The 26,867-nt window shown below is 32.5% G+C and overlaps 2 protein-coding genes across 4 annotated transcripts in view; both read right to left on the minus strand.

The window, feature by feature from the left end:
- The window catches only part of LOC140039970 (low-density lipoprotein receptor-related protein 1-like), a 75,245-nt gene extending 52,502 nt beyond the window's left edge, over positions 1-22,743 (minus strand). For all 3 annotated transcript variants that reach the window (XM_072085561.1, XM_072085560.1, XM_072085559.1), the window contains exons 1-15: positions 22,483-22,743; positions 13,394-13,513; positions 11,672-11,794; positions 10,155-10,286; positions 9,759-9,881; positions 7,924-8,061; positions 6,534-6,661; positions 6,259-6,361; positions 5,715-5,883; positions 4,366-4,597; positions 3,748-3,931; positions 3,328-3,453; positions 2,995-3,240; positions 681-852; positions 115-331 (exon numbers count right to left, since the gene is read on the minus strand). In XM_072085561.1, coding sequence (XP_071941662.1) covers positions 115-331; positions 681-852; positions 2,995-3,240; positions 3,328-3,453; positions 3,748-3,931; positions 4,366-4,597; positions 5,715-5,883; positions 6,259-6,361; positions 6,534-6,661; positions 7,924-8,061; positions 9,759-9,881; positions 10,155-10,286; positions 11,672-11,794; positions 13,394-13,513; positions 22,483-22,576 — 2,307 coding nt within the window. In that variant the 5' untranslated portion in view covers positions 22,577-22,743. The remainder of the gene's footprint in view (positions 1-114; positions 332-680; positions 853-2,994; positions 3,241-3,327; positions 3,454-3,747; positions 3,932-4,365; positions 4,598-5,714; positions 5,884-6,258; positions 6,362-6,533; positions 6,662-7,923; positions 8,062-9,758; positions 9,882-10,154; positions 10,287-11,671; positions 11,795-13,393; positions 13,514-22,482) is intronic.
- A 2,168-nt stretch (positions 22,744-24,911) lies between these two features.
- LOC140039977 (uncharacterized) lies at positions 24,912-26,725 on the minus strand. Its single transcript, XM_072085573.1, has 3 exons — positions 26,710-26,725; positions 26,155-26,294; positions 24,912-25,591 (listed from the first exon to the last, which is right to left on the minus strand). Exons 1-3 carry the CDS (start codon positions 26,710-26,712, stop codon positions 24,928-24,930), a joined length of 807 nt encoding a protein of 268 aa, XP_071941674.1. The 5' UTR covers positions 26,713-26,725; the 3' UTR covers positions 24,912-24,927.
- Positions 26,726-26,867: the final 142 nt, after the last annotated feature.

Consider the following 26,867-nt stretch of genomic DNA (forward strand, 5'->3'; position numbering starts at 1 on the left):
ATATACACAAGATGCTCTACATAAACAAACAAGCAGGGGTGTTTGAGGGTGGAGTTTATTTTTTGTAATGATAAAAAAAAAACCTGAAACTTCTTTAAAGTAAAAACAACTTACCCGTTTTCCGGAACCATCCAAGAACACTCTACTAATTTCATCAAAGAAAGCATCACACCAATAAAGGTAGCCCCCATCCTTATCCAGTGCAATGCCATTAGGCCATAGAATATTCTCTCCGGACACCAATACTTCACGGTTAGTACCATCTAAGTTTGCCCGTTCTATCATGCCTAGCTCTATATCATACTCAGACCAGTCAGTCCAATACATGTAGCTATTGGGTAAAACATACATAAAAGCACTCTTTATATATTTGTGATGAGGCATGCTCAGAACACTACAGAATATAGCAACATTTGAATATTTTAAAATCTCCTTTTTTAACTTATTAATTTTATATTTTACAATAAAATTAACTCATTAACTGATTGCTTGAACATTTGAAGAGTTCGTAATTAAAATTAAAACTTGAATTTAAGGAGACAATAAAATCACTAAAGAGTATTGTAGTCTTTCTTTAGAGTTCCATGCTCCTTTTTAACTTTAAAAAACATTTAAAATGAGCTGTTTGAACTGCTTGATTGTAGAATAAAATCGCTATAGAGTATCATAGAATATCTTACCCAGCGACAGGGTCTACTGCTATAGCTCTTGGGTGTGTCAAGTTGGTAGTTATTAATGTTTTACTATAACTTCCATTCAATGTTGACATACTGATCCTGTCAAGTCCATCATCAGTCCAGTAAAGGTTTCTAGATATCCAATCAACAGCAATTCCTTCACAGTTATTCACATCTATTAACAATATTTGTAAATGTCATTAGATAAAACAAATGGATTAACTCAATTAGGAACCATATGTTTACTAAATCCTTTTGATAAATGCTAAAAGCTTTCAATTTGTTTTATAAACAGGGACAATAACAAATTAAAACAAAGCATACTTCAATTCAAAGAAAAATTACTGAACAATGACAATGCTGTGGGTATCAGTGACTGGATCTCAATGGAGGTACAAATAAAATAAACACTGAAAAATGACAATGCTGTGTGTATCAGTGACTGGATCTCAATGGAGATACAAGTAAAATAAGCACTGAAAAATGACAATGCTGTGAGTCTCAGTGACTGGATCTCAATGGAGATACAAGTAAAATAAGATTTTAAGTAATTGTAATTACAATAAGCAAAAAGCCAGATCAAAACAATAAAGAAAAACAATCAGAAAAGAGTTCCCAGCTTTTGGAAACAGTATTCCTTCAACAGGGTTAATTTCAAATGATTATGATTTGACTATTACAACCACTTTTGTATTTGGAAGTGTAGTAAGAATAAATAAAATGAATCAAATCTATATATAAATTTACGTAAGGGCAAAATTCGGTAAATCGCGCCTTACTTCTAGAATTTTTACTCGATGGTATATAAAGTTGGTTCGTACTTTCGGTACTGATTTTAACCACCTGATGTAACCCTGTTTACTAATTAAATTAAGTTAGATAATAAGTTATTGACGGTTAAAACGAATTTAGGTTCCAAGATTTGCCCCAAATAGGGTTGTTTTCCGACCGTGGTATACACTGTATAATGGATGTCCGTCTTGAAAAATACCCGCCACAAAAATGCGAGGAGGCTTCGCATTTTCCTATCTCCTCCTACGATAATTGTTTTTAATGGCTGAAAACCGGTTGAACAGTTCGAGTACAGCATCATAATGTTGAAGACAGGCCGATTTTCTTTAAAAAATACTATTTTGATACATTTAATATACGTTTTTACAAATGTATTGATTTGTGATGAATGGAACATTCCAAATTATTTGGTTTAACCATACAGGTATAGATTTAGATTTATGGGCCCCCTTGGAGAATAAACATAAATAGTATTGCAATGCTGTACAATACTGTTAAGGTATTAACCACTTTTGATCGCAATTTGAATCGCAAATTTCTTACTGTGAGTGTTGGTACTGTTAGATGTAATATAAAAATATATACAAATAAACTTTATTACTGTGAGTGTGGGTAGGCCCTACTGTTAGATTATAAACATATAATATACAAATAAACATTCCAAATTATTTGGTTTAACCATAGAGGTATAGATTTAGATTTAGATTTATGGGCCCCCTTGGAGAATAAACATAAATAGTATTGCAATGCTGTACAATACTGTTAAGGTATTAACCACTTTTGATCGCAATTTGAATCGCAAATTTCTTACTGTGAGTGTTGGTACTGTTAGATGTAATATAAAAATATATACAAATAAACTTTATTACTGTGAGTGTGGGTAGGCCCTACTGTTAGATTATAAACATATAATATAGAAATAAATAAACGTTATTACTGACAGTTGCTTCTCAACGTTTGTATTAATTAATAATTTAAAAATATATAAACGTCGTAGTGGTGTATCGTTACATGTACTTTACTATTTCAATCGACTATGACAGTGAGAGTTTTAACAAAGTACCGTATTAAATCGTAAATGTTTTACTGTATTTAGTGGTATATTATTTATAGGCCTATAAAACATTAAAAACAATATTTCGTTACTGAGTGGATAAGAATATATTTTAAAATGTTTCCTCTTTGTACCTATCTTCTTCCCCCATCCCTCAACCCTTAATGTTACATACAAAACACAAATTGGGTTTGTTTAAATGAGTCCAAATAAAAAAATTTGACTCATTTTGTTTCTCTCTCGGAAGTAATTCCCAGGGTGCTAATTTTGGTTGACTACATAAATCATTGTGTATATTTATTCGTTTCTGTAAACGACAATGTATTATAGTCCTGCGGTACGTACATTTGAAATCTCCATTTTTTTCTCGCTGGAAATACTGTGTATTCGAGAACCATCTGTGGGCACGACCTAGATGGTACGCGAGCGAAGCGAGCGTGCCATCTAGTTATAATAATTAATCTTACTTACATTGATCTAGTAAAACTTCTGCTTCTGATTCCTTTCCAACAAGTGGTCTTCTAACAATCCTAAATGCAACACTGTCTGCATAGTACACATATTCTTCCTTAACATCAAAATCTAAAGCTCTTGGACTTTCCATATTTAATAACGGCTCTATGACATCAAATTTATCATCAGGATTTATGGAAATTCCTTTAATAGCTCCAGGCATTCCCATTCCGTAGAGTAGAAAACCATCTTTCAAATTTTGACCTATTGCCAAAAATAAAATGAATTAAAGTTTGTTTTTCTTATGACTCTTGAATAATGATATATATATATATTTTTCAAATGACTTACGTCGACAAGTTCCATCTTCTTGTAGAATGAAGCCAACACTACATTGACAATAATCTTTCTTGTCTCCTTCAACAAGCAAACAAAAATGATCACATCCTCCATTGTTATCGCTACATGGGTGATCACCTACAAAATTAATTCAAAATCAAACTGACTGTTTGGAATTGTTTACCAATTTAAAAAACTGTCTTATTGATTATAAATAAGGACGGGGGTTTTTTTCCACAAAGAGGCACTGTGGACTAGTGGAGAAAAATAATATTTAGGCCTTGCCTATTAGATATTTGCCTCCTAGCTTGGTGGGATTGGTCAATTGACCTAGGCCTATTTCCTAGTTGCTGGTTTGGGTACTTGAGGGGAAAAGTGGGTTTATTGAAACCTAATATAGCCTGCCAACAAGGCTTTGAGAGAAACACTCACTCATTGGCTGTAAGGATGAATGGTACACTTGTATTGCTGCACTTTGTAATGTCCCTTTGCTTAATATCAATGATTTATTATTAAATGCCTCAAATCTGCTCGTCTTTCTGATTTCAAACAGATCATTCCAGTTTGTACTATAGATATAATTTTCAAACACAGCTACACCATATGGATGGTCCATCTATGAAAAATGAAGTTAATTACTATTAATAAATAAATTATTATGTTTGATCTAGTATAATCCTATGGATTTGACAGCAATGAGGAGGTGGAATCACACCAGGATGTTTGACTTAAGGAAGGACTTAAGCTTGGTCTTTAACCCAAGTTAGGTCATTGACTGTCATAGATGAGCTTTCCAAAATAACAGTGGAATCATGTTTATCTTAATCGTAAACACACACACACATTAAAATATACTACATTGATTTAGGAATTCAATAATACATGTCTGATGATGACATTTATGTTTATGTTAAAACATTACATAAATCATATAATTACAAATACACATAAAAATACATTTTATGAGTTCTTACATTATAATTCTATTACTATTAATGTAAAGTGCACTTAAGAAAATTATACAAATGTAAAATAGATATTAAAGCATACCAAATCAGGTTCATTGATGACAGTATATCGCAAGGCTTGGTTGCCATCATAAGGAATGCTTTGAATGTGGTCCATATTGGCATCTGTCCAGTAAACTCTTTTTGTAAATATGTCCAATGTCAAACACTGTGGTAAACTTATCTTTGTTTTAACAATTACTTCTTCATTACTACCATTGATAGAATATCGTGTGATTCTTGGCTGGTTGCTCCAGTCAGATATAAAAAAGTATCTACAAAATAGTATATAGCAATAAAGTATAAAATACAATTTTAACATTTATCTCTTCCTTAAAAGTTTATATTACATTTCAAGAACTTGAAGACGGAAGTTTCAACTTGAGGAAGAAAACTACATTTTGACGAAGAATCTAAACTTGACTAATTGAGGAAGACCCAAATTGATAAAGATCCACTGAATATTGTCCAGTCTAATCATGCATTGTGCATAATTACTTTGGTAGTGTTATAATACCCAGGCTGGTGCAGCCAGGTAATTCCTTTACCTTGCCCTGCAGAACAGTTATATTGAAAAAGTGTGCCAAGTCTTTAGTATATAGTACACAAACTGGCTGTCAAATTCTTGTTCATAACAATATATTAAAGTTTGATTTATTATTATTATTATTATTTATTCAGGCAAAGATACATTTTACAAAATGTGTATGTTAGTCTTTATGCAAACTGTATGCTCATTATTATGCTATCAGACAACCACAGGCATGCTAGCAAACTGATTAACTGGAAAATATGGCTAAAATTATACAATGATTTTATTGGATATACAGTACTGTGTTAGAGATGATGCAAGAGAACATGCTGGTTTAATTATCATAAAACCAACGGTCAAGACAAAACTAAGCAATCAATAAATAGATGTGTTACTCTTCTGTTGAATATTACACGCTCTTCCATTATCTAAAATATATACATTTACAAATTCTAATTGCTGTTTGAACATTATTGAATAAAAAGAAATCAAACTATAAAAAAATTGGAAGAGATGGTTGAACAATTGACTTTAAAAAGTGTGCTAAAGCGTTTCTTAAGTGAAAGAAGATGAAAATATCAGACTTATCAGAATAGAATTCTATCAAATATTTTGAAACTAAAATGAAAGAGTTTTATTATATACAATGTTTCATAAACAGTTCTTAGAATTGTTTTACAAAACATGTGGATGAAAAGGATGATAAATGATTAGGTGGAATGAAATGAAGATAAATGAAAAGAAATAATAAAAGATAAAGTAAGCTAATGTAAAAACAAAAATAATGTAAAAGTTTGATGACATAAAATGAGCTAACTAGGCGAGACTAGATGAGACGAGACAGAATAAAAACAACATACCTTTCATTGGGATCTATGGCAATACCCCTAGGGTTTGCTAATCCACTGGATACTATGGTTAAGCAATAATTATCATCATCATCGGCTGTACAAATAAATATGCGATCAGATCTACTATCAACAAAGTAAAAGTTTCCTGTGATCCATTCAATTGCAAATTGTTCCACCCCTGAAATTAAAAGTACATTAAAACAATCAAAACACTATTTGTGGAAATGTTTTTTTAATAATCTTTTTGGTATTTTTACAGTACTTCTCAATCATTATCTTCTTTTTAATTAGCATATATTATTATTTAAACATACATTAAATTGTTATCACTGCAATGAAAAAGACACTGAAAGCCAAATGAATGATAATAAGCTTATAATTATTCATAAAAATATTTATTATTTGAATTCAAATTTTAATTGAATAAATGAATAAAAATGTGTATAACTATTAATGCACTCAATTTCTAAGTACTTATTGATAAAAATGTATATATAACCATAAAAATGAGAATTGGTTAAGGCAAACAAATAATAATGTACTTAAACTTTACCTCTCATGTCAAATGGAACTTGGATTTTCTTGATATCTGCCATTGTTTCTGAATTCACACATTTTAATATTCTTTTACTAGTTGTCCTGTCAACCCAACAAATCTTTGAGATAACGAAATAAAAAAAGAAAATTAATTTGCAAAATAAAAAAAAAAAGAGGTTACTATGACAGCATCCTGCATTCTGCAACTAGACTGTACGTAACTAAGAACTAAATGCGAGTTTACTAAACAACTTAATACTCTACTAAATACAGTAAGAATATAAATGATACCTTTTTTCTTTTAAAATCATAGTTTATTGCATTGGCTCTGACTGAGTCTAGTTCAGCAGAACTGTCACCAGTTAATGACATTATTTTGATTTTTTCACCACTTGCCACCAGTAATTTTGCAGTTGTTGCTGAAAAAAATTATTTATTTTTTTAATGAGCTTGGAAATGCAACAAAAATATAGCTTTTAAATACAGACCAACTACTTTAATAATTTAAAGTAACGTATTGTATATCAAATATTAAAAAAAAAAAATTAAAAATATATTTTAACAAAATAATAAAAAGGAAATGTTGTCAAAAAGGCATTTCTAGCCTAAAACCATAATCAGTACATTACATTGCAGGAAATAAGATGAAGATTAATACAGTAGCCATTGGCAAATTAATAGAAAAGAACTAATTATAAACATGACATAGCAATGTTTTAGATGCAAGCTAAACAACCCAATCATAACCATTAATATGTAGTAATCATAGGCAAGTTTGTATCCACTATCTAACAAGAATGCATGAACCAGTGTGAGCCTAGCTGGGTGCTAATTGACTCCCAGTGATAGTGAAAATAAACCTGTTAGACCATTGCAAGAATACAAGGAACAGTTTAAGAAAAAGAAAGCAGTGTAAAAATAGCTAGGCTTAGTGAAAATGTAACTATATCCTAGAAAGAAATACAGGAGGATAAACGAAGCTTTTATGGTCAGGTTCAATTACAGAGAAAAATGAAACTCAAGCCTAGGAATAAAATATGTAAAAGAGCAGGACTAAGTAATTTAAACCATTGTAAGAAACATGAGACTAAAAAATGACAACATGTACATATTAGGAAAACAGAAAGGAAACATTCAAATTATTGTTTTTTATATAGAATTTGTGGTACAATCAACATTCTATAATTAAATACAAAGTAACATAAAACAAGCTTATATTGTGACTACACAGTAGAATACCTGCTGTCATACCTGCTGTGATACCATGTACACATATACAATTATCAAACCAATAACCAATTTTTTTTATACAAAAATAAATGTGTTAATGATCGTAATGAGTAAAAGTTTTCGTAAAATATCTCCAATCAACAAAATACAAAATTCCATATTGTTTAATACAAGAAACCTACTGAAATTTATTCAACCAATTAAATTTGAATCAGTGTCCAGGTTAGACCATTCAAAAGACAGCACTCCAATTATGGAGGGAATACAACAGTTTAGACAGCACACACAGCAGGTTGGTTTTGTATGTTGGAACAACATGGCACTAAATTTCAAAATATATACCGAAAGCTCAACATGCAAAAGTCACCTATTTCTGTTAATTATAACTAGTACAGAATGGCACATGATACACAATTATAGCAAGGCTATATACTTGTCATATTAGACTTACCTGTGTCTGATTTACAAGTCCTTGTATCTTGTTGAAGTGAGAATCCATCGACACATTCACACGTATTACTTGTGAACATTTGGTTAATACATTTCTGATCACATACAGGTACACGTACTGTCAAACACTCGTTATAATCTACAAATCAATTTAGTAGTATTGTCATTAATATTTTACAAATTTTATATAAGGCATGCAAAAAGTGTTTTTATTTTTTCCCATGATATTTTTTAAAACAAAACAGTAAGTATTTAGTATAATTTGTTAGCATGTGCTTATGACTACTTCAGTATTTGGTATAACTTTTAACATGTGTTTTGGAGTACACTTAAAAGTGCTAAATTGAATGAATGTGTTTTTTGCATAGTTTTAAATGTAAGTTTCTTTTGTGCACCATGACATACTATATCAAATAACAACTTGACGTTTGATTTATTAATTTCAAATTCCTAATATCCATAAAAACTACCGATTATATCAAAAACATTCCAGGTTAAGTTCATTCTTACATTCATAGTAAACATACTTAATATAATATAATAGCGAGGTATTCATATGACCTGGATAAGATACAATAAACAGCATTATATATTATTTTTCCCTTTTCTAACTGTCAACATAATTCACTGAAGCGCAATACTATAATACTGTATATAGAATAAACCAAGGTCATGAGAAAAATAATAAAATTATTTGGTGAATATTTGGTGGCTAACAATTGCAATATAACATCTGACATAAATTATGCGCCAATTGGTAATTATAAATCAAGCAACATTATTATAAATATTCTTGACAGTTTCTCTAGTTTTTGTTCACGTTTTGAAAGCATTGTAGATTTTATTTTAGAATCAACGACAAGAATGAGGAGATACTTTAGGATATTTGTGGTAATTAAGCTAAGAGTTTGTGATGCATGACATCCATATTTTGTCTCCTATTCCATATGGTACGTTAATAAACAAAGCAGGCAGATAATAACCACTCTATAATCAAACCAAATATTAAAATTATTTATCATCATTATCAAACGGCAGAAATAGATTAATTTATATAGCAATTTAAGTTAAACTTAAGTTGCAAAATTCTTCAAACTAATTTGGCAATTTTTATGATTTATGTGCTTTTTTACAATTTGGTCTAGACTGTGTAATAATAAAAATAACAATATATTATTCTGTGAATGATTAAAAAAAAATCATTTTCATATAAATCAGTTTCATTTTTAATTATTATTACATAATGCATACCAAATAAATAAAAAGCATTGAATACTAGATCAAAAAGTGAAAACATTTAATTCACTTATTTATTTTTAATGCATTCTATTAAAGAGAAAGCCATATTTTTCAATAAAAAACAGTATGGCTTTCCGTTTAAAAAAAATGTTAATCACATTCAACAATATTATTGGTTCTTCGAATCGAAAATTCCAGCATGTCAATTTGTATCCATGTCAGTTTTACTTAATGTTTGACATTAAATTCACATGCTAATGTTGCAGAACAACTGTCAGTTGCTATGCTATTTTACTCAATACATTTCAATGATGTATGAAATACTGTATGTTTACTATTATGGCACATATTTTAAATAATGTCTTATTCCCTTCCAATAGTGAGCATTTTGGTTTGAGTGAGCTAAAACTATAGCCAGTTTATATAGCAGGGTTAGTTTCTTTTTTTTTAATCTTGTGTTAAATTTTTTTTTTTTTTTAACTTGGTTCTTTTTTTTTTTTTTAGATTTTGTGACAGACAAAGAACAAATTATTAAATGTTAAAAGTAACCACAGTATCACACATCAAGTGTAATCATAATATGTATATTAAATTTACCTGAGCATGTCACATTATCAGCATTCAACTGACGTCCTTCATTACAGTAGCATCTTGCACCAGTTATGGAATATTTACACAAATCGCTACAACCCTTCTCTGCACATTTTTGAACTTGAGAAACTATGAAAGAGAAAGTTCAAATAAAATATTTTGGAATTTATAAAAATAGTTTAATTTGCATCACTTCAATTCATTCTGTATTTCCACATACACACATGACAATGTTATGAAATTATGACAGCATTTGAGAAGGTCCCACTAGAGGGAGTGGTTCACAGACAACTCCATTATAAACAATATTGCACCACATACTGTAGCAGTGATAGGATCTACACTTCCAATTCCATGTTAAGCCAAAATTAAGTAGTAGTAAGTTGTGTGAATATACCCTACCACAGTGACTTCCTTCGTCTGATCTATCTCCACAGTCTATCTCAGAATTACATAGTAAGTGTATTGGGATACAGTCATTGGAACCAGGGCATTGGTACTCATTCCTTGAGCAGCTTTCAAACGGTGACTCACCTGAGCAAAATATTAAATATTATACATCAAAATTATATCTTATAATACATTGTCAGTGTAAGAAAACAAGATTCAAGTACAGTATAGTAACAGAGAATGTAGTGACATGTTTGGCACCCCATACTTGAGGGTGATTCTGTAAACATCGTTGATCACATCACATACTGCTTGCATTTAGTTGATTAAGACCTTAAACAGGTAAAAAAGACTACTCTCTTATTACAAAAAAAATATAATACAAAATTATAATTTATTTAATCCATTTTTATTTTAAACTACTTGTACAGTATTTGTACAGGAGGACTGAAATGTTGGTTCATCCTGATTGGTAGGCATGATATAGACTAAAGCTCTAACTACACTAGTTTATGTGACAACAAAATTTGATGTGTCCATAATAAGGACATGATGATGTCATACCACTACCACATTTGGGCATATCACTACTAAATTTGGCACATTACAGTTTTTTTGTCAAACTACTACTAGTTTGATAGTGTAGACAGACCTTTATTTTACCAAATGATTGCTAACCAACAAAACGGATCAAAGAGATCCTCATTAAGGTTGCTGCATTGATGAATTGATGAACAGTCAATTACAGATTGTATTGTTGAATATTAGAAACACATGATGATACAGTAAATAATTTGCTCACTTGCTATGCACCACTGCTAATTTACCTCATCAGAAATATATTATGAAAAATGTACACACTTGAATAGTTTCATCATTAGTATCTGCTGATGATTATCACAGAGAAACCGTGAAATATGTAAGAAACTTTTCTTTGTAATTTTTAATATGAGAATAAATTATGAGAAAAATTCTGATTCACAGTAGTGTTATCCTATACCAACAATATTGTTGTGCACCTTGACACTGGTGTGCATCAGTCTATACAATGGCGGCTACCATCCAATTGTGGATTTTCTGCCCACATTTTGAAGTTGAATGCTTTGACCTTGACCACTTTGATGTGCTAAACTATGAGTTGCTACAACCCTCAAGAGTTCTAATAGAGCCATTGCGTATTTGACCCAATTCGCATACACAAACACGCAACGGTTGTTACACATAAATTATCTAAAGATTTTGATTTTTACAGCATAATGTACATAAAGTATAATGTACATAAAGTATAAAAAAGAATATACATATTTGGTTTATTACAATATTGCAGAATCAAATAGGCTGCTGTAGAGCTATTTAAATTTAAAACAGTTGCTTCCAAACTAACAATTACATACTGTACAAAAAGATAAAAATGCAGATCTGATGTCTGGTGATAGTGCATTTTACTAGCCCACTGGGCACACAACTAGGTCAACTAATGCTTTATGGGATGGCATTATTATCTTATATAATAATTGACCTTGACTTACATTCTTCTCCTTGCTCATCTGAATTATCCCCACAATCATCAATTCCATCGCAAACCCATCCATGCGGAACACATCGGGATGCATTTATACATTTAAAACTGATTTCTGGATCGCAGTATTCTCCTTTAAAGACATATTTGAAATTTAATCATTTTTATTATTTTCATTATTATATATAAAAAAGAAAGCCAATTGATACCAATTACTATTAACTTGTAAGTTCACATACATTTTGAGACCAGCAATGTACTATATGTATTTGCTTCATATTTCTCTATTTTTTTATTTTTTTTCATTTTTATTTCATGTCATAGGATGGCATAATAATTGTCGAGGTTCATATAAGTATGTGCACGTTGCATTTGCGCAGATAACCCAAACTCGTCAAAGTGACGAGTTCAAATCTAGTTTTACTTTTATATTTATCAACATTTAAAATGGACCTGAAATGGATTTTCGATTTTTTTTATTTTAGAATGATGTTTTTGGGGCTATTAGATGTTGCTAGAATGTATATTGTTACAAAATATAAATTGGCCCTTTTGGGGAAAGCCCCATTTGAAAATCAAAAAAATTCGCGGGTGACGTCACTTTGCGAATATATTCCTATCCCTCCAATGAACAATTTGTAGTTTTTTGGCTATAACTCTTGAAATCTATGGAGTATTTTCTAAAAAACGTATTTAGAATTTTTTTAGATAAAATTATTACCGTATAAACGGTTATTCATCGAGTAAATGACGATTTTAAAATCTTCAAATCAACTGTTTTTTTCTGGCAATACCGAAGTTAGCCTGGCAACGTTGTCCGGGATACAGCGCCGTGTGCAATGATGCGTATCCATATTTTCCGTTCGTGTATTTTGTATATCGTTCGTAATTTATACTGCCAAAATTTCTTTAGTCTTTAGTTTAGCAGAATTAAATTAGTAATATGAGATGATAATTTATTTGTCACGAATCAGCCAGTTCGAAAACAAATTTTATTCATATTTTACTTTAACTTGACAATGAGCGCAGCAAGTTGTTGATATCGCTTTGGTCCTTGGGGATGCACATGAAACGGAGCCTCGCCGCATGGTGTGGGTGGTGGGGTGGTGGATCAAGTTCGCTCGCTGGATTGGGGGCCTAGGCCTAGTAAAGGTTTGGGAGGTAGGCCTTCCAAATTCGGGTTTTAGAACTAACAAAGTAAATTTTAGGGAACTACTGTATATTTCAACAACATTAGATATTGAATAAATTAGTATTAGTGTCAACGCTTCGCGTATCTTTCCAGCCCGTCGATCATTCACTGACTATATGGCGGCATACACGCTCTCGATATCGTCGTGTGTATATGTGACGTCGTGAATATAGAGGCTTCCGACGGCCGTTGAAATAGAATATTGCAATGGCTTGAGTAAATTTCGCTAATTTATTATTAGGTATCTTAAAATTTCGTTTTTTCTCAAAATACTATACATTTTGTTTTTATTTGTATGGGTTTGTGTTAATTTGATACATTTAAATAACATGTGTGAATTTCTTGAAAATCGAAAGTCCATTTCAGGTCCATTTTAAATAGGCATATAAAATAATAAATTAGCCTGTAGCCCAGGATGCGATCTTCTCGGTCCAGGAGGATCATAGGAAAGGTTGCGCATGTTCCTGATTGGATAATACCGTATCTAAAGCATTGCTTATTTAAACTACATGAAATTCTTATGGTAGTTAGTGTACATACCACAATCTTGTTCATCACTGGAGTCTTTACAATCAAAGTCTCTATCACATCGCCATTCAGATGGGATACATTCAGAACCGTTCTTACAGGCAAACTCATACACTTGGCAAACTACTACATCTATACAAATAAATACAATATTCTGTATTAACATTATATTCTAAATTGAGTTGTGAATGAAACATACAGTAATGAGAATACAGTGAGGAGGCCAGTGATGATACCGTACGGTTTGGTAATAGTTTGCTGAATAAAACATACAGTAATGAGAATACAGTGAGGAGGCCAGTGATGATACCGTACGGTTTGGTAATAGTTTGCTGAATAAAACATACAGTAATGAGAATACAGTGAGGAGGCCAGTGATGATACCGTACGGTTTGGTAATAGTTTGCTGAATAAAACATACAGTAATGAGAATACAGTGAGGAGGCCAGTGATGATTACATACGGTTTGGTAATAGTTTGCTGAATGAAACATACAGTAATGAGAATACAGTGAGGAGGCCAGTGATGATACCGTACGGTTTGGTAATAGTTTGCTGAATGAAACATACAGTAATGAGAATACAGTGAGGAGGCCAGTGATGATACCGTACGGTTTGGTAATAGTTTGCTGAATAAAACATACAGTAATGAGAATACAGTGAGGAGGCCAGTGATGATTACATACGGTTTGGTAATAGTTTGCTGAATGAAACATACAGTAATGAGAATACAGTGAGGAGGCCAGTGATGATACCGTACGGTTTGGTAATAGTTTGCTGAATGAAACATACAGTAATGAGAATACAGTGAGGAGGCCAGTGATGATACCGTATGGTTTGGTAATAGTTTGCTGAATGAAACATACAGTAATGAGAATACAGTGAGGAGGCCAGTGATGATACCGTACGGTTTGGTAATAGTTTGCTGATGATAATGTTATAAAATAATCTGAACAATAGAATAAGGCCTATAGTATTGTAGTTATTATAACACACATGTACATTATGTTATGGAAATATTTGTATTGGCAAGAAATTAAAAAATGTATTTTACTTGGAAATACTGTAAAAATAATTAAACAATTTAGTCAAGGAGAATATAAAGTACTAATTTCTTAGAAAACACAAAAAAACAGGCATCTGAATAAAAAGAACTCTAGGAAATTGCAACTTAACATAATAATAGAATCTAAAGCTGGACGTTGTTGTATTAGCGTTGATGACCTGGTGTGTGTGTGTGTAAAACACTTTCAATTGTTAGTAGTCTCCTGATGATCAAAAGATTACACACAATATTCCAAATATGGTCATTGGATTGTAAAATATGATCAAATACATTCACTTTTATAGCTATTGTATCTTAATAAATGTTATACCAGCTGCATAGCAATTTAAGACGTTTGTAGATTAATTCTTACATAGCACTTCAAAATAATGTTTAAATATATTTCTTTTCATTCAATCTCCAACAATACATTTTAATTCCTTTAAGTGCATTGTGAATTTGTTTTTAATTCCTTTATATTTTTTTTTTTTGCAAAATAAATTGTTTCCAGCGTAAATAGAACAATAGAAGAAAGTTTGTGGCCGAAGATTTTAAAATGCATTGAAAATTTCTCTAAATTAGCAAATAAGACCACTTTAAAATTACCAAATAAGACCACTTTAAAATCTGCAAAAGTAGTATTTAAGATGCAAGTATACAGTACAAAGTTTAATACTATAAACAGTGATGATTAGATCACAGTACCACAAAACTTTATTGGGAAAATTATTGCATACTTTCTTTGTAATCACAGAATTGCATAATCTGTTGCAATCTAATCTACAGTTTAACTGGATACAAATTATTTAAACTATACCACATAAAATCATTAACTTTCTCTGTTGTAGCCTATAGCAATGTCTACATACCAAAACCTATGACACACTCAAGTACAGTCATCTTCATTATTCAACAATAATAATTTCATCATTTCAAGTAATATTATTAAACTCTTGACCTATTATAATGTATAAGATTTTGAGACATGAATTTGTCGGATCGGAATCAAACATACTTGAAAGTTTAACATTTTTTAATTGTATATCTTCTGCCATATTTTATTGTTATGCTTGTTGTATGTTTATGCTGTTTGTTGTGATGTGTCTATGCTGACCCTTAAGTTGATTTTTCTTTCGACTTTAATTTAATGTATTTGCTTGTAAATTGTTTGAATTTATATTGTCTTGTGTTGAAACCGAATAAAATCAACCTTTTTTAGCCATCTAATGTTATAAATTCATCTTCCTTTCAAAGACATGCCCCCTGTAGTTGTATGTTGTTGTTATGTTTATCCAGCACAAATTGTTAACTTATATTTTGAAGTAATTTTTGAACAATTAGTAAAGTTGGATTTCTGTTTTTGCTAACTGTATACTATAAATCATTTAGCTTATAGTTATCTTCTCAAATAATTTACTATCCAAATACAGATGTATTGTTCAATGCAACTGTTTCCTATTGTTCTGAAGAACAACAAAAGAATAATGAGGGCGCCATTTTATAGGGTGTAAAAGGCCGTTTTGGCGTGTCATAAAAAAAAAGAAAAAAATAATACCGACAGCGTGGTTGGTAAGAAGTGTGAAAATAAAAGATAATAAAAAGAAGAAAGTTCTTGCGTATATGTATACATTATTCAGTACACCTATTTTAATCTAATTGCTATTTACATAAGCTTGTTTGATGGTAAATCATAGCCTTTATATTATAATGTCTCGCTGTCTTTTGGTGTAACAATGTGGTTCGATAAATAGAAGGTCGCAATTTAGATCCCCCATCAACATCAACTCTTTCTTTTCTAATTCAATTTTACATAAATATTTTGTAGGTGGTCAAGTCTTGGTAAACTGCCTAACTAATAATGATCCTATGTATTTAGACTGGTCTAGTCTTACTAAATGCCTAATAATGACCCTATGTATTTAGTCTGGTCTAGTCTTACTAAAATGCCTAATAATGACCCTATATATTTAGTCTGGTCCGCATTCATCATGTCCGAAAAAGTAAAAGCGAAGAAAAAAAATGTTACATCTAGGCTTGTATGTAAAAGAAACATGATCTCCCCAAGTTCGCGCTGTTCCTCGGCATATCGTAGGTATCTGAGCCATCGTTGTTGTCGCATCATTCGCTGGGATTCCATGCAGCTAGAAACGAACTCAACTAACGCAAACAGCAGCAAAGCAGTACCTTCATCTAGTTCAGTGTCGTGTCGTCATTAATCATTTGTAAAAATATAGGTAAAAACCCCGATAATAATAATAATTGAGGAAGCATTGTGTCGACGGATCGTTAAGCAGTACTCGAAAAAGAAGAAGAAGGTGGTAGAATGGGTGCGTATACACACAAGGAATAGCCCACAAAGTGCCCTAACCTGTTCAACTGTACTTCCTGTTTGTGTCGGCGGGGTCGCGAGCACGTGATGCTTAAGCTAACATGAGCCGTCGAACGCAATTTAATGAATTTAATCGAATTACCGCTCTCGTAAAATTTAACTAGATCAGTACTTATCTCGCCCTAAGTTCGATATGAACCCAACTTATGTGATTCATACACATATTTAATACATGTATTCATAATTTACACTGTTACCGTCATTGATTTATTGAATACAGCTGATTATACAAGGAATCTGTTATGATATCTATAAACAACAGTGATGAATTATTATGCAACAGTCTTCTGTCACGTCACACTCAAGCTGTACCCACAGTGATGATGATGCATTTTAATTATTGTGGACACTTTGCAGTACCATTTAATTATCTAATGTCTTGACAAGCGTTTCTAGAAATAACTAAATTATATCTATACAAATCTATACGGATATATATTTTTTTCTTCACAAATTAAAAAAAGTTGATTTTCCGCATGTTTAGTACTGTACTGTAACTGTGGCTATTTAACACTGGCACCTGACTGGTACGTTTGGCTGCCACTGCAGAATTAGATAAAAAAAGGCAGGGAGATATTTTCAGAAAAATCACACTTTTTTGTCTGATATCTTTTTTTTTTTGTATTATTGTATTTTTTATTTATTGATAGTGGCCTATTTAACAAATACTAGTACAATAGGTACAATTAGCAACAAAGCAAAATATTTCTTTTGAAAAAAATACAGTTTGTTAGCATTGAAACTGAATAGTTTCTGTCAATATACAGAAAGTATTATCTACAGTACTTTGTTCCACCAATAGCTTACTTGCTAAAAGATAAAAGTAACTAAACTTTCCCATTATATAACTAAACTAAACTAAACAAATCACTGTATTTATTAACTCTACTGTACACAGATTTCTGCTTCACATTTATTTGAATAGTCCTTTCACTCCAAATTTGAGACATTTTAGAGCCATAAAAAATACTCTACTAACCGAATAATCTGTGTGAAGAACCGAAACAGGAGAAATTTTCAATAAACCAGTTTAAATGGCTGAACATAAGTTAAAAAAACCAGTTTAAATGGCTGAACATAAGTTAAAAATAATCAGTCAAATTGGGTGTCTTAGCTGCAATGCACACTGAGCTTGGATTTAGTCAGAGTGACTGGAGGAGGTAACTTGCTGCTACCAGACCGGACTCTTGATCCAATGTGAAGAATGTAGCTTATTATGTACCACCACATTTTACTAAGCACTTACTTACTTGGCCCAATGTGAATGAGCTTTATGTACCACCACATTTTACTAAGCACTTACTTACTTGGCCCAATGTGAATGAGCTTTATGTACCACCACATTTTACTAAGCACTTACTTACTTGGCCCAATGTGAATGAGCTTTATGTACCACCACATTTTACTAAGCACTTACTTACTTGGCCCAATGTGAATGAGCTTTATGTACCACCACATTTTACTAAGCACTTACTTACTTGGCCCAATGTGAATGAGCTTTATGTACCACCACATTTTACTAAGCACTTACTTACTTGGCCCAATGTGAATGAGCTTTATGTACCACCACATTTTACTAAGCACTTACTTACTTGGCCCAATGTGAATGAGCTTTATGTACCACCACATTTTACTAAGCACTTACTTACTTGGCCCATTGTGAATGAGCTTTATGTACCACCACATTTTACTAAGCACTTACTTACTTGGCCCAATGTGAATGAGCTTTATGTACCACCACATTTTACTAAGCACTTACTTACTTGGCCCATTGTGAATGAGCTTTATGTACCACCACATTTTACTAAGCACTTACTTACTTGGCCCATTGTGAATGAGCTTTATGTACCACCACATTTTACTAAGCACTTACTTACTTGGCCCAATGTGAATGAGCTTTATGTACCACCACATTTTACTAAGCACTTACTTACTTGGCCCAATGTGAATGAGCTTTATGTACCACCACATTTTACTAAGCACTTACTTACTTGGCCCAATGTGAATGAGCTTTATGTACCACCACATTTTACTAAGCACTTACTTACTCTCACACAATGTACATTTCGTTTGTTGCTCTAATGATAGCAATTTTTCAAAAACTTGATCTTGTCATAGCACTTAAGTTAGTCTGCACATTTGTAGTACTGTTGTACAGCTACCACTACAGTATACAGTTTAAATAAAATACAATAATGAATACAGGTAAATGAATAGGTAACTGAATAATAGCTAACTACTGCATTGCTAAAGTAAACTTGCAGTGCATTCACAATAAATACTAATTACTATATACTATATTTGCTAAGAACAAGATGGCAAGTAATACAGTAAACATACTTACTGTAAATGAATAAATCTCTCCTCAGGTCAATAGCCTACTAAGTGAATAGACTACAATCCAATGATGTGGAAGTATTTCTTTATAATCGGCCTTCAACATTAATACAAAATAAATTTTGAACTTTATTCCTTCATACTAAAATGCGAGGTTTTATTCATTTTGTGCTCAAATGGCTTTCAAACCATATGCTGGAATCACACACATTTTCCACATTAATGTACTGTATCTTTATAAGTCACATAGTTGGCTTTAAAAAGTAAAATAAAGGAAATTGATATTACTTAAAACTTATAGTTGGTAAAACCTAAAGTTCATACTTATTTTTTTTTTTATGTACTAAATACCAGGGGTGAATTCTGGGTCAGTAGACATGAAATGAAACTTAATCAAAGTGAGAGTTGAACTTTGTAAAGAATTTAGGTAAGGTACTTTTGTGTGTCATGAAGTTGAAAGGCAGGATTTATTTCAAAGTTTATTATTGTTTACATTTCTGGAGATAATAAAATTCATCTTTGAGTTTACTTGCTCAATGGGATATTAGGTTTTACATTAAATGGTATATAATATAAAAACTAGGAATTTACACAAATCTACCATACAATGCAATGGTAGTGAAAGATATAGTACTGGATTCATATCTCAATGGTAGTGAAAGATATAGTACTGGATTCATATCTCAATGGTAGTGAAAGATATAGTACTGGATTCATATCTCTATTGCAATTTATATGATAATAACTGTCTCACTGAGACTATGGTCCAATTGTGAAGACTTTTTAACCACCATAAATAAAGTGTATGGTTATAGAGATTTTGTGTTTATTGTTTGTTTGTGGTTCCCCTACCCAGTGCTCAGTCACTTTACTTGACCAGTGGTAAAGGCTTTGGGATTCGTCAATGTTACCATACTATATATCGTTTGCTAAATTCTCATTTTTGATTTTAGTATTTTAACAAACAGACATAATCACCACATTACGCATTGATTATTCCCATCAACCATCATAGCTAGACTTTTATCGCCAATAATTCCCATTAGCTGTGTATAATATCCTGAATGGCCAGCATCATTAGAAAGTTGGCAGCCAGCCAACAACAGTTTTCTTTTTTAACAAATATATATTACACTACAGTGCATATTTTATACATATTAATTATAGTTTGTAGTTAAATTAGACTGGGCAAAGCACAATTTACTTCACTCGCATTCACGATTTGTACTGGATTTTTAATTTAAAATAACAGTACCCTTTATAAATTGTATTGTATACTTATATTATACTATAATGTTTTGTATAGGCCTTTTTCACAAAACGGAAGACATCTTTGATCATGACAAACAATACTGTGCAGGGAAGTGTAACCAACAGAAATAACATAGCGTTTTCAGGGGATTTCAGGACACCATGATTATTAAGTAAAAAATCGTAACTCCGGGATAATTGTATTGTATGATTGTTTGTCATCAATCGAAGATGTCTTCCATTTTGTGAAAAAGGCTTGTTAAATGAAAACTGAATGGATAGATGGGTGATAAAAATCTTGAAATCTGATGACAATACTTCCAGAGAGTTCTGCGATGTGACGTCAAAACGGTAGATGGCGCTGGGTGGTTGCTAGCGCAACCAAAAATGCGTTCAACGCTATGTTGATAACCACTATAGATTTGTGTTTCTATCAAATTATGTATCTTAGCTTGATTTTTTTTAACTTAAACTGTAGTTGAAGAATAGATAGATTATTAAAAACAAATATAGTGATCTTTTGAAATTTTAGTTTGTTTTTATTGAAAAAGTTTTAAAAACCATTGGTGAACTAGGAGTCACTCAGGCAGGTTGAACGCATTTTTGGGTTGACTAGCAACCATGCAGCGCCACCTACCGTCAGCACCGCAGAACTCTATACACATTGTTTGATTGATATAAACATTTTGTTGTTAAATATAATATGATTTTGTACAATATGAATTGAAAGCTCTGTAGACATCCTTAAGATAAGAACAGGATTTGGAAAAGACAATGGTGATTAATTCACAATTACATACTTTAACAACCTCATGATGAACACAAATAATTGGTTTTTTAAAAAAGAGGACATCCCACTTAATACAGGGTGTCGAAGTTTGTTAAAAAAAAAACCTGCAATACTAAAAACCTTTCTTAGGCTATGTAAAAAAAAAAAATGTTGATCGTCCTTTTTTTTTTTAAAGTCAGGAGGGAGGGAGGGAGGCTTTTTTTTTTTGCTTTTTTTTATTATAAAAAAGCAGCAAAGCACCATGAAAGTGTAACGATTCGACAAAATGTTGACATGAAGCAATATAAAGGTCAAAATAGTAAATATTGGTATATGGTTCTGAACTGCAGTATCACAAAATGATTATACCATCTCCCTTTCCGGGCTTCCTATCGCTGGCGTACACTGTAGGCAACGTAGGCCTATCGCCCACGACGGATACAATTCAACATACAACTCTAATAATGTTAGTGTTACATCAGCCGTGACTTCGCAGCCAAACCAATCTTTAATCGGCGAACTGCTACCCTCGCGGGTAATAGAAAGTACCACAAAAGGCATTTAAGCTGCGTAAATACGTATCAATAAAGATCTATTGTTCGCAAATCATGTGTAAAAAGAACCCACGCGCGCTGTACAGCAGGCCAGCGGGAAAAATAAACAAAATCAAGCTAGATACCCGTATCTTGCACATTGCATTACATGCGCATATTGATACTATCGATAGAGGGCCAGATAATCGCAATGAATTTCTGAATTTTGCTTTCGCGACGACTGATCTGAGGTTGAAGAACGGGATTTTCGCCCGGATTTTCACGGTAAAAAAAAAAAAAATGAGGCGGGCCGATTTTCGATGTCGGGCGAGGACGATCAACAACTTTTTTTTTTAAATGGCCTTATGAGAAAATAATAACGAAAGTGTACTCAGTCTATTGGATATTTGAGAAATAAAATTAAAAGGAATAGGGGATTAACATTGAAAAAAACATACCTTTCAACATTTATTACTACTTAGACTACAGTACAGTATTTATAGAAATAGGCCTATTACTTTTTATTTTATGTGGATATTAATAAATTAAAGTGAATAATAATATAATGTTGGTACTGATCTGTACACATTCAATTTTAACTCAAAATTGCTCTCACAAAAGTGTAACGGTAATGCTAGCCTACCACCATCTAATAATCATAGAATATAATGGCCCCAAGCCAGGCTATTCATTCTCAGACATGGGAGCAAGTTCCCAATTCTACCCTCTTGTTTGGAACCAACGAACGGTAAACCAATGAACAAAACGTTTACAATACCTTCATTCCCTGTCGCCTGAGCAGTCGCCTCCTGTACAAAAACCATCGGTCCAAAGCATGCTACAAAAATAATAAGCTGCCGATGGAACAACATGGCAATTGAGTATTAATCTTACTCTTCTAAAGCCAGCTTCAGTGATATAATATTAATAATGTAATATCCAACATGCAGAAGTATTGCATAAAGTGCAAATTTTAAACACTTTTTAAACACTGTTGTCTTCCAAACACAACACACTCCTCCTCGGTATACTAGTTTGTGTAACCGTTACGGACGAGTGGTTTTCCCAACGTGTTGAGTACTGCTGCTGCTTCAGCATGCAGTGTTTTTAGATGTAACTATGCAAATTAGTTGATGAGATTACATACATACCGTACCCACGTGGCTCTCACACACGCGACACTCACATCTTCTTTTAAAAAAACGTCTTTTTTCCTATCGATCACGAGAACTTTTTTTATAGTTCTTTATCTTAAATTTAAAAGCAAATTTATCATATTTCATATGGGCCCTTCCTTCACTTTTGCTTTTACGTCACAATCAAGGCATTTAAGTCTTTTGGGATGTAGTAGGCCTACGTCATACAGTATCATCTGTATAGCAGCATATCATTATACTGTACTTAATAGTATTATTCGCTGATCAATTGGTTTAAAAAACACAAAGAAAAACTATATTTTCTAGTACATAATGGTCACTCAGTAATGTCCTGTTTAACAACCTGGGGTGTTTTTTTTTTATTGATGCCAATGCCAATTTGTCTATTATTGGTTTTAGGTAGGCCTAACTGATTGTATGGGTAGACATGCCAAAAAGAACATGCACGAGGCACACGGCTAACATGGATCGTTGCATCATTCCCCGATATTCATAAATTATGATTTATTTATTGACAACCTTGATTGAAAAACTTGATTTATAAATAGAGTTAGTTTAAGTGGCATAAGGTTAGGAGTGCCCGCCGGATGTCCGAAGATTTTAGATAGGCCATGATAGGTGGTACACTCCTTATAATTATATGCATTCATGCGGGGAGGAAGAGCACGAATTTCAGATGTTTTCTACAACCAATAACATATTTATGAAGGAATCGAGTCATTGCCGTCTATTTTTTCTGAGAGTGTGGCGTTGTCGAAAAGAGTGGCGGCTTCTCGCAATGCAATGTAATTTCTTTTCATTTGCAGCACAACCAACAAAAAGTTGTCAACATAGAGAGGGCGGCAACCTCTTTTACACTTCTACCAAAGACAGTAGCCAGTCTATCTTTGTTTGTGACTGTTCAAAATGCGTATGTCAGGCGCGGATTTAGATTTTGAAAAATAATACGTATTCACTTACGGCATTTTTATAAAAATAAGGAATAATTAACTGAAACATTGGTTCTATCATTCCATCGGATCAATTTTCTAAAACGTCCATTAAAGTTAACATTCAACCAATCGTAATCATATAGCACGCACGCTCGAACGGCCGCGGCCGGTATTGTATTTTTACGCCAAGATATAGTTCAGTAGGCCTACATGTGCTTTTTCGTCTGAGAAATATGCTAAAGTGCTCAAACAGGGGTATTTTCTCGATATACCTTTATGTTAATAAATAAACAAGACCAATAAAACAGATGCGATACATTCAATCTTTAATGAATCAGACCATACGAGAAATTCAGATTTATATAAATTTTACACACAACAAAGTCTACTCTTAGCCATCAAAATACTGGCCAGAACACACGAAACGTCAGCATTAAATCGTTTAAATGTTACTGCAAATCAATAATTAACTGTCATTACACTACATTGATAACTTTACGTAGGCCTATAAATTCATTACGTTACATGAACAACATGATTTGACAAGTGAATCGTTATATTAACTTTTTAATTTTGTATCTATTTATTATCATTGTAATGTATTTTGTCGTATGGGTCGAACCTACGAGTGTTCCTCCGTTTTTTAAGGAAAGTAACTTATAAATATTATATTCAATATTACAACTAATGATACTCTTCTATAAATTTGCACATTCAATATTATTCCTGGTTAACGATTTTTAACTAAACTATGGATATGAATAATTATGTTTTTACCTATTTAATCATATTTTATTGTTTGCTTATTTGTTGTGTTTATATTGTACTTGACAAAAAGAAACTTTTATAGCCAAAGTGCTTGACGAAATAAATCAATTAAGTGGCGCTGTTACAATTACTATTTAAGTATTTCATTGTGCTTGCGTCTGTGACATTTTTGAAATATAACTTGCTTTCTCGGTGAGAACTGTATCATATATATTATTATTTACATCCCGTTTTACTCGGTATTTTGTTGACAAATATGAAAATAGATATAATGAACGTTTAGCGACTTACATAATACCATATTTGATTAATATCTAATAAACATTTCCCTTCAAAATTACATGATTACGATTTCTGTCATCAATGTTAAACATTAAATAAAGAAAGTACTTCTTCAGGTGTTAATGAAATATTAAACAGTTTAACTTCGTCCATTAACCCAAGGAAATACCTGTCGTTCCTACCAACACCCATTTGTCCGATCGTAACTCTATTTGGGCTTGTTACGATTGGGCCGCTACAGCAACTGGTACCAGCAACTGCCGGTTGCATCACTCCATTCAAATAGAATAACAATTCTGTCCCATTATAAGTCATGGCAACATGCTGCCACTCGTCATAGTTAAACGGTAGTTCTGCATATGCCGCAGGAGGGTACGACACTGACGCCGTCAACTGATGATATCCCGCACGTGTACGAATTTCCCAGGTCCCAGATGTTTTGAATCCATTGTTAAGAAGCCCCATTGGACTAAGTGTTTGATTGTATGTCATAAACCATAGGCTTGCCGACAATTCTGAACCATAATCAAAGTTCTCAAAACTTGTTACCAATACTCTAGTTGTGCCGCTTAAGTTCAGTGCCGCTCCAATTATTCCCGTCGGCGTGTAATCATAATTGTTGCCTTCGATAACGCCATGACGTGAATTGCCAGAGGTATCATTCACATTGCTTTCAAAAGCATAGTGCGCAATTAAGTATGTGCTTATATTTCGCTGGTAGATGGTCTCGCTTGGTCGATCTTCATATCTGAAATATTGGTTTATTTTATCAAAATTTATTTTATAAATCAGAATAAAATTATTATCCACCACTTTCCAATAATATAATATTTCATTGTTAAAATTTGATGAGTGATACAATTTTGGAAAGGTCCTCAATCGACAACTGAATCTCAATCATCATCATCATCACTGCTGCTGTCGCCATATTGTTGTTGAGTGGTAAGAGAAGGCTCCATGGCGGTGGTGAAATACGACTCAGTAGTTAGAGATGGATCAGTATTGAGAAATGGTGGAGTACTAAAGGAAGTTACAGTGTAAAATGGTGGTTCTACTACTGATTCAGTAGTAAGGGGAGGTGATTCGGTGGTAAGAAAAGATTGTTCGGCGGTAAAAGAAGATTGTTCGGCGGTAAGAGAAGATTTTTCGGCGGTAAGAGAAGATTGTTCGGTGGTGGTAAGAGAAGATTTTTCGGTGGTAAAAGAAGACTGTTCGGTGATAAAAGACGGTTGTGCGGCAAGAGGTACTACTACTACTGTGATGGGAATGTCTAAAGTAGGCATAGTAAGCCCAGTAGATCTTCTAACATACCTGACACACTTTTTCGTCTTTATATCAACACATTTATATTCTCCTTCCACCAATACGCTTGTCTGTTGATTCGGGCAAACGTTACTTTCACCAAGTCTTGCTGCTACACTTAGAAACACCATCAGATTAAGGAACCGCATCTGGTATTTAAAAACAACATTTTTACTAATAAGTCATTCGAACTTACTATAACTGTCGTCGTCACGATTGTCTTAAAAAAAAAAACTGTACAATTCCATAGTAGCAAGTCAATTCTACTTTGAACATCACAATGATTGTTTTGGGGTTTTTTGGAACATGCATTTTTGTTTCTTAATTGAACAATTCTAATTGGGATATTTCAGATGTGTGTGAACATTAAGACATTAACTTGAAACATACAAATTGCACCATGGAGATTGACCACAAGCAGTTCGTCAAAGATGCACCATTTACCAGTAACATGATCACGGAGCTATGAAATTAGATAGCTCCATGCTCAAGCTTTACTGAATTTAGTTTTGTCCAATTGTGAATGTAAAAAAATATTGAATACGTTAGCACATATTTACTTACCATTCTCTTGCCTTCCTTATCGAGACACCAACAGCATAACAATATCAAGCACTTGCTTTTAAGTTGTAAGTATGGTATCCATGTATCCTTGAATTGATATTAAAACGATAGGTATTGAATTTGTTAAATTAAAAATGAATCAACACACATTTACTAGC

The sequence above is a fragment of the Antedon mediterranea genome, chromosome 2 (assembly GCF_964355755.1).
Source record: "Antedon mediterranea chromosome 2, ecAntMedi1.1, whole genome shotgun sequence".
Classification (NCBI taxonomy): Eukaryota; Metazoa; Echinodermata; class Crinoidea; order Comatulida; family Antedonidae; genus Antedon; species Antedon mediterranea.

Excerpts from the sequence above, each read along its gene's own strand:
- LOC140039977 (XM_072085573.1), bottom strand. Across the intron at positions 25,592-26,154 it reads AAGACGAAAAAGTGTGTCAG|ATATGAAGATCGACCAAGCG; the intron begins GTATGTTAGAAG and ends CCAATATTTCAG.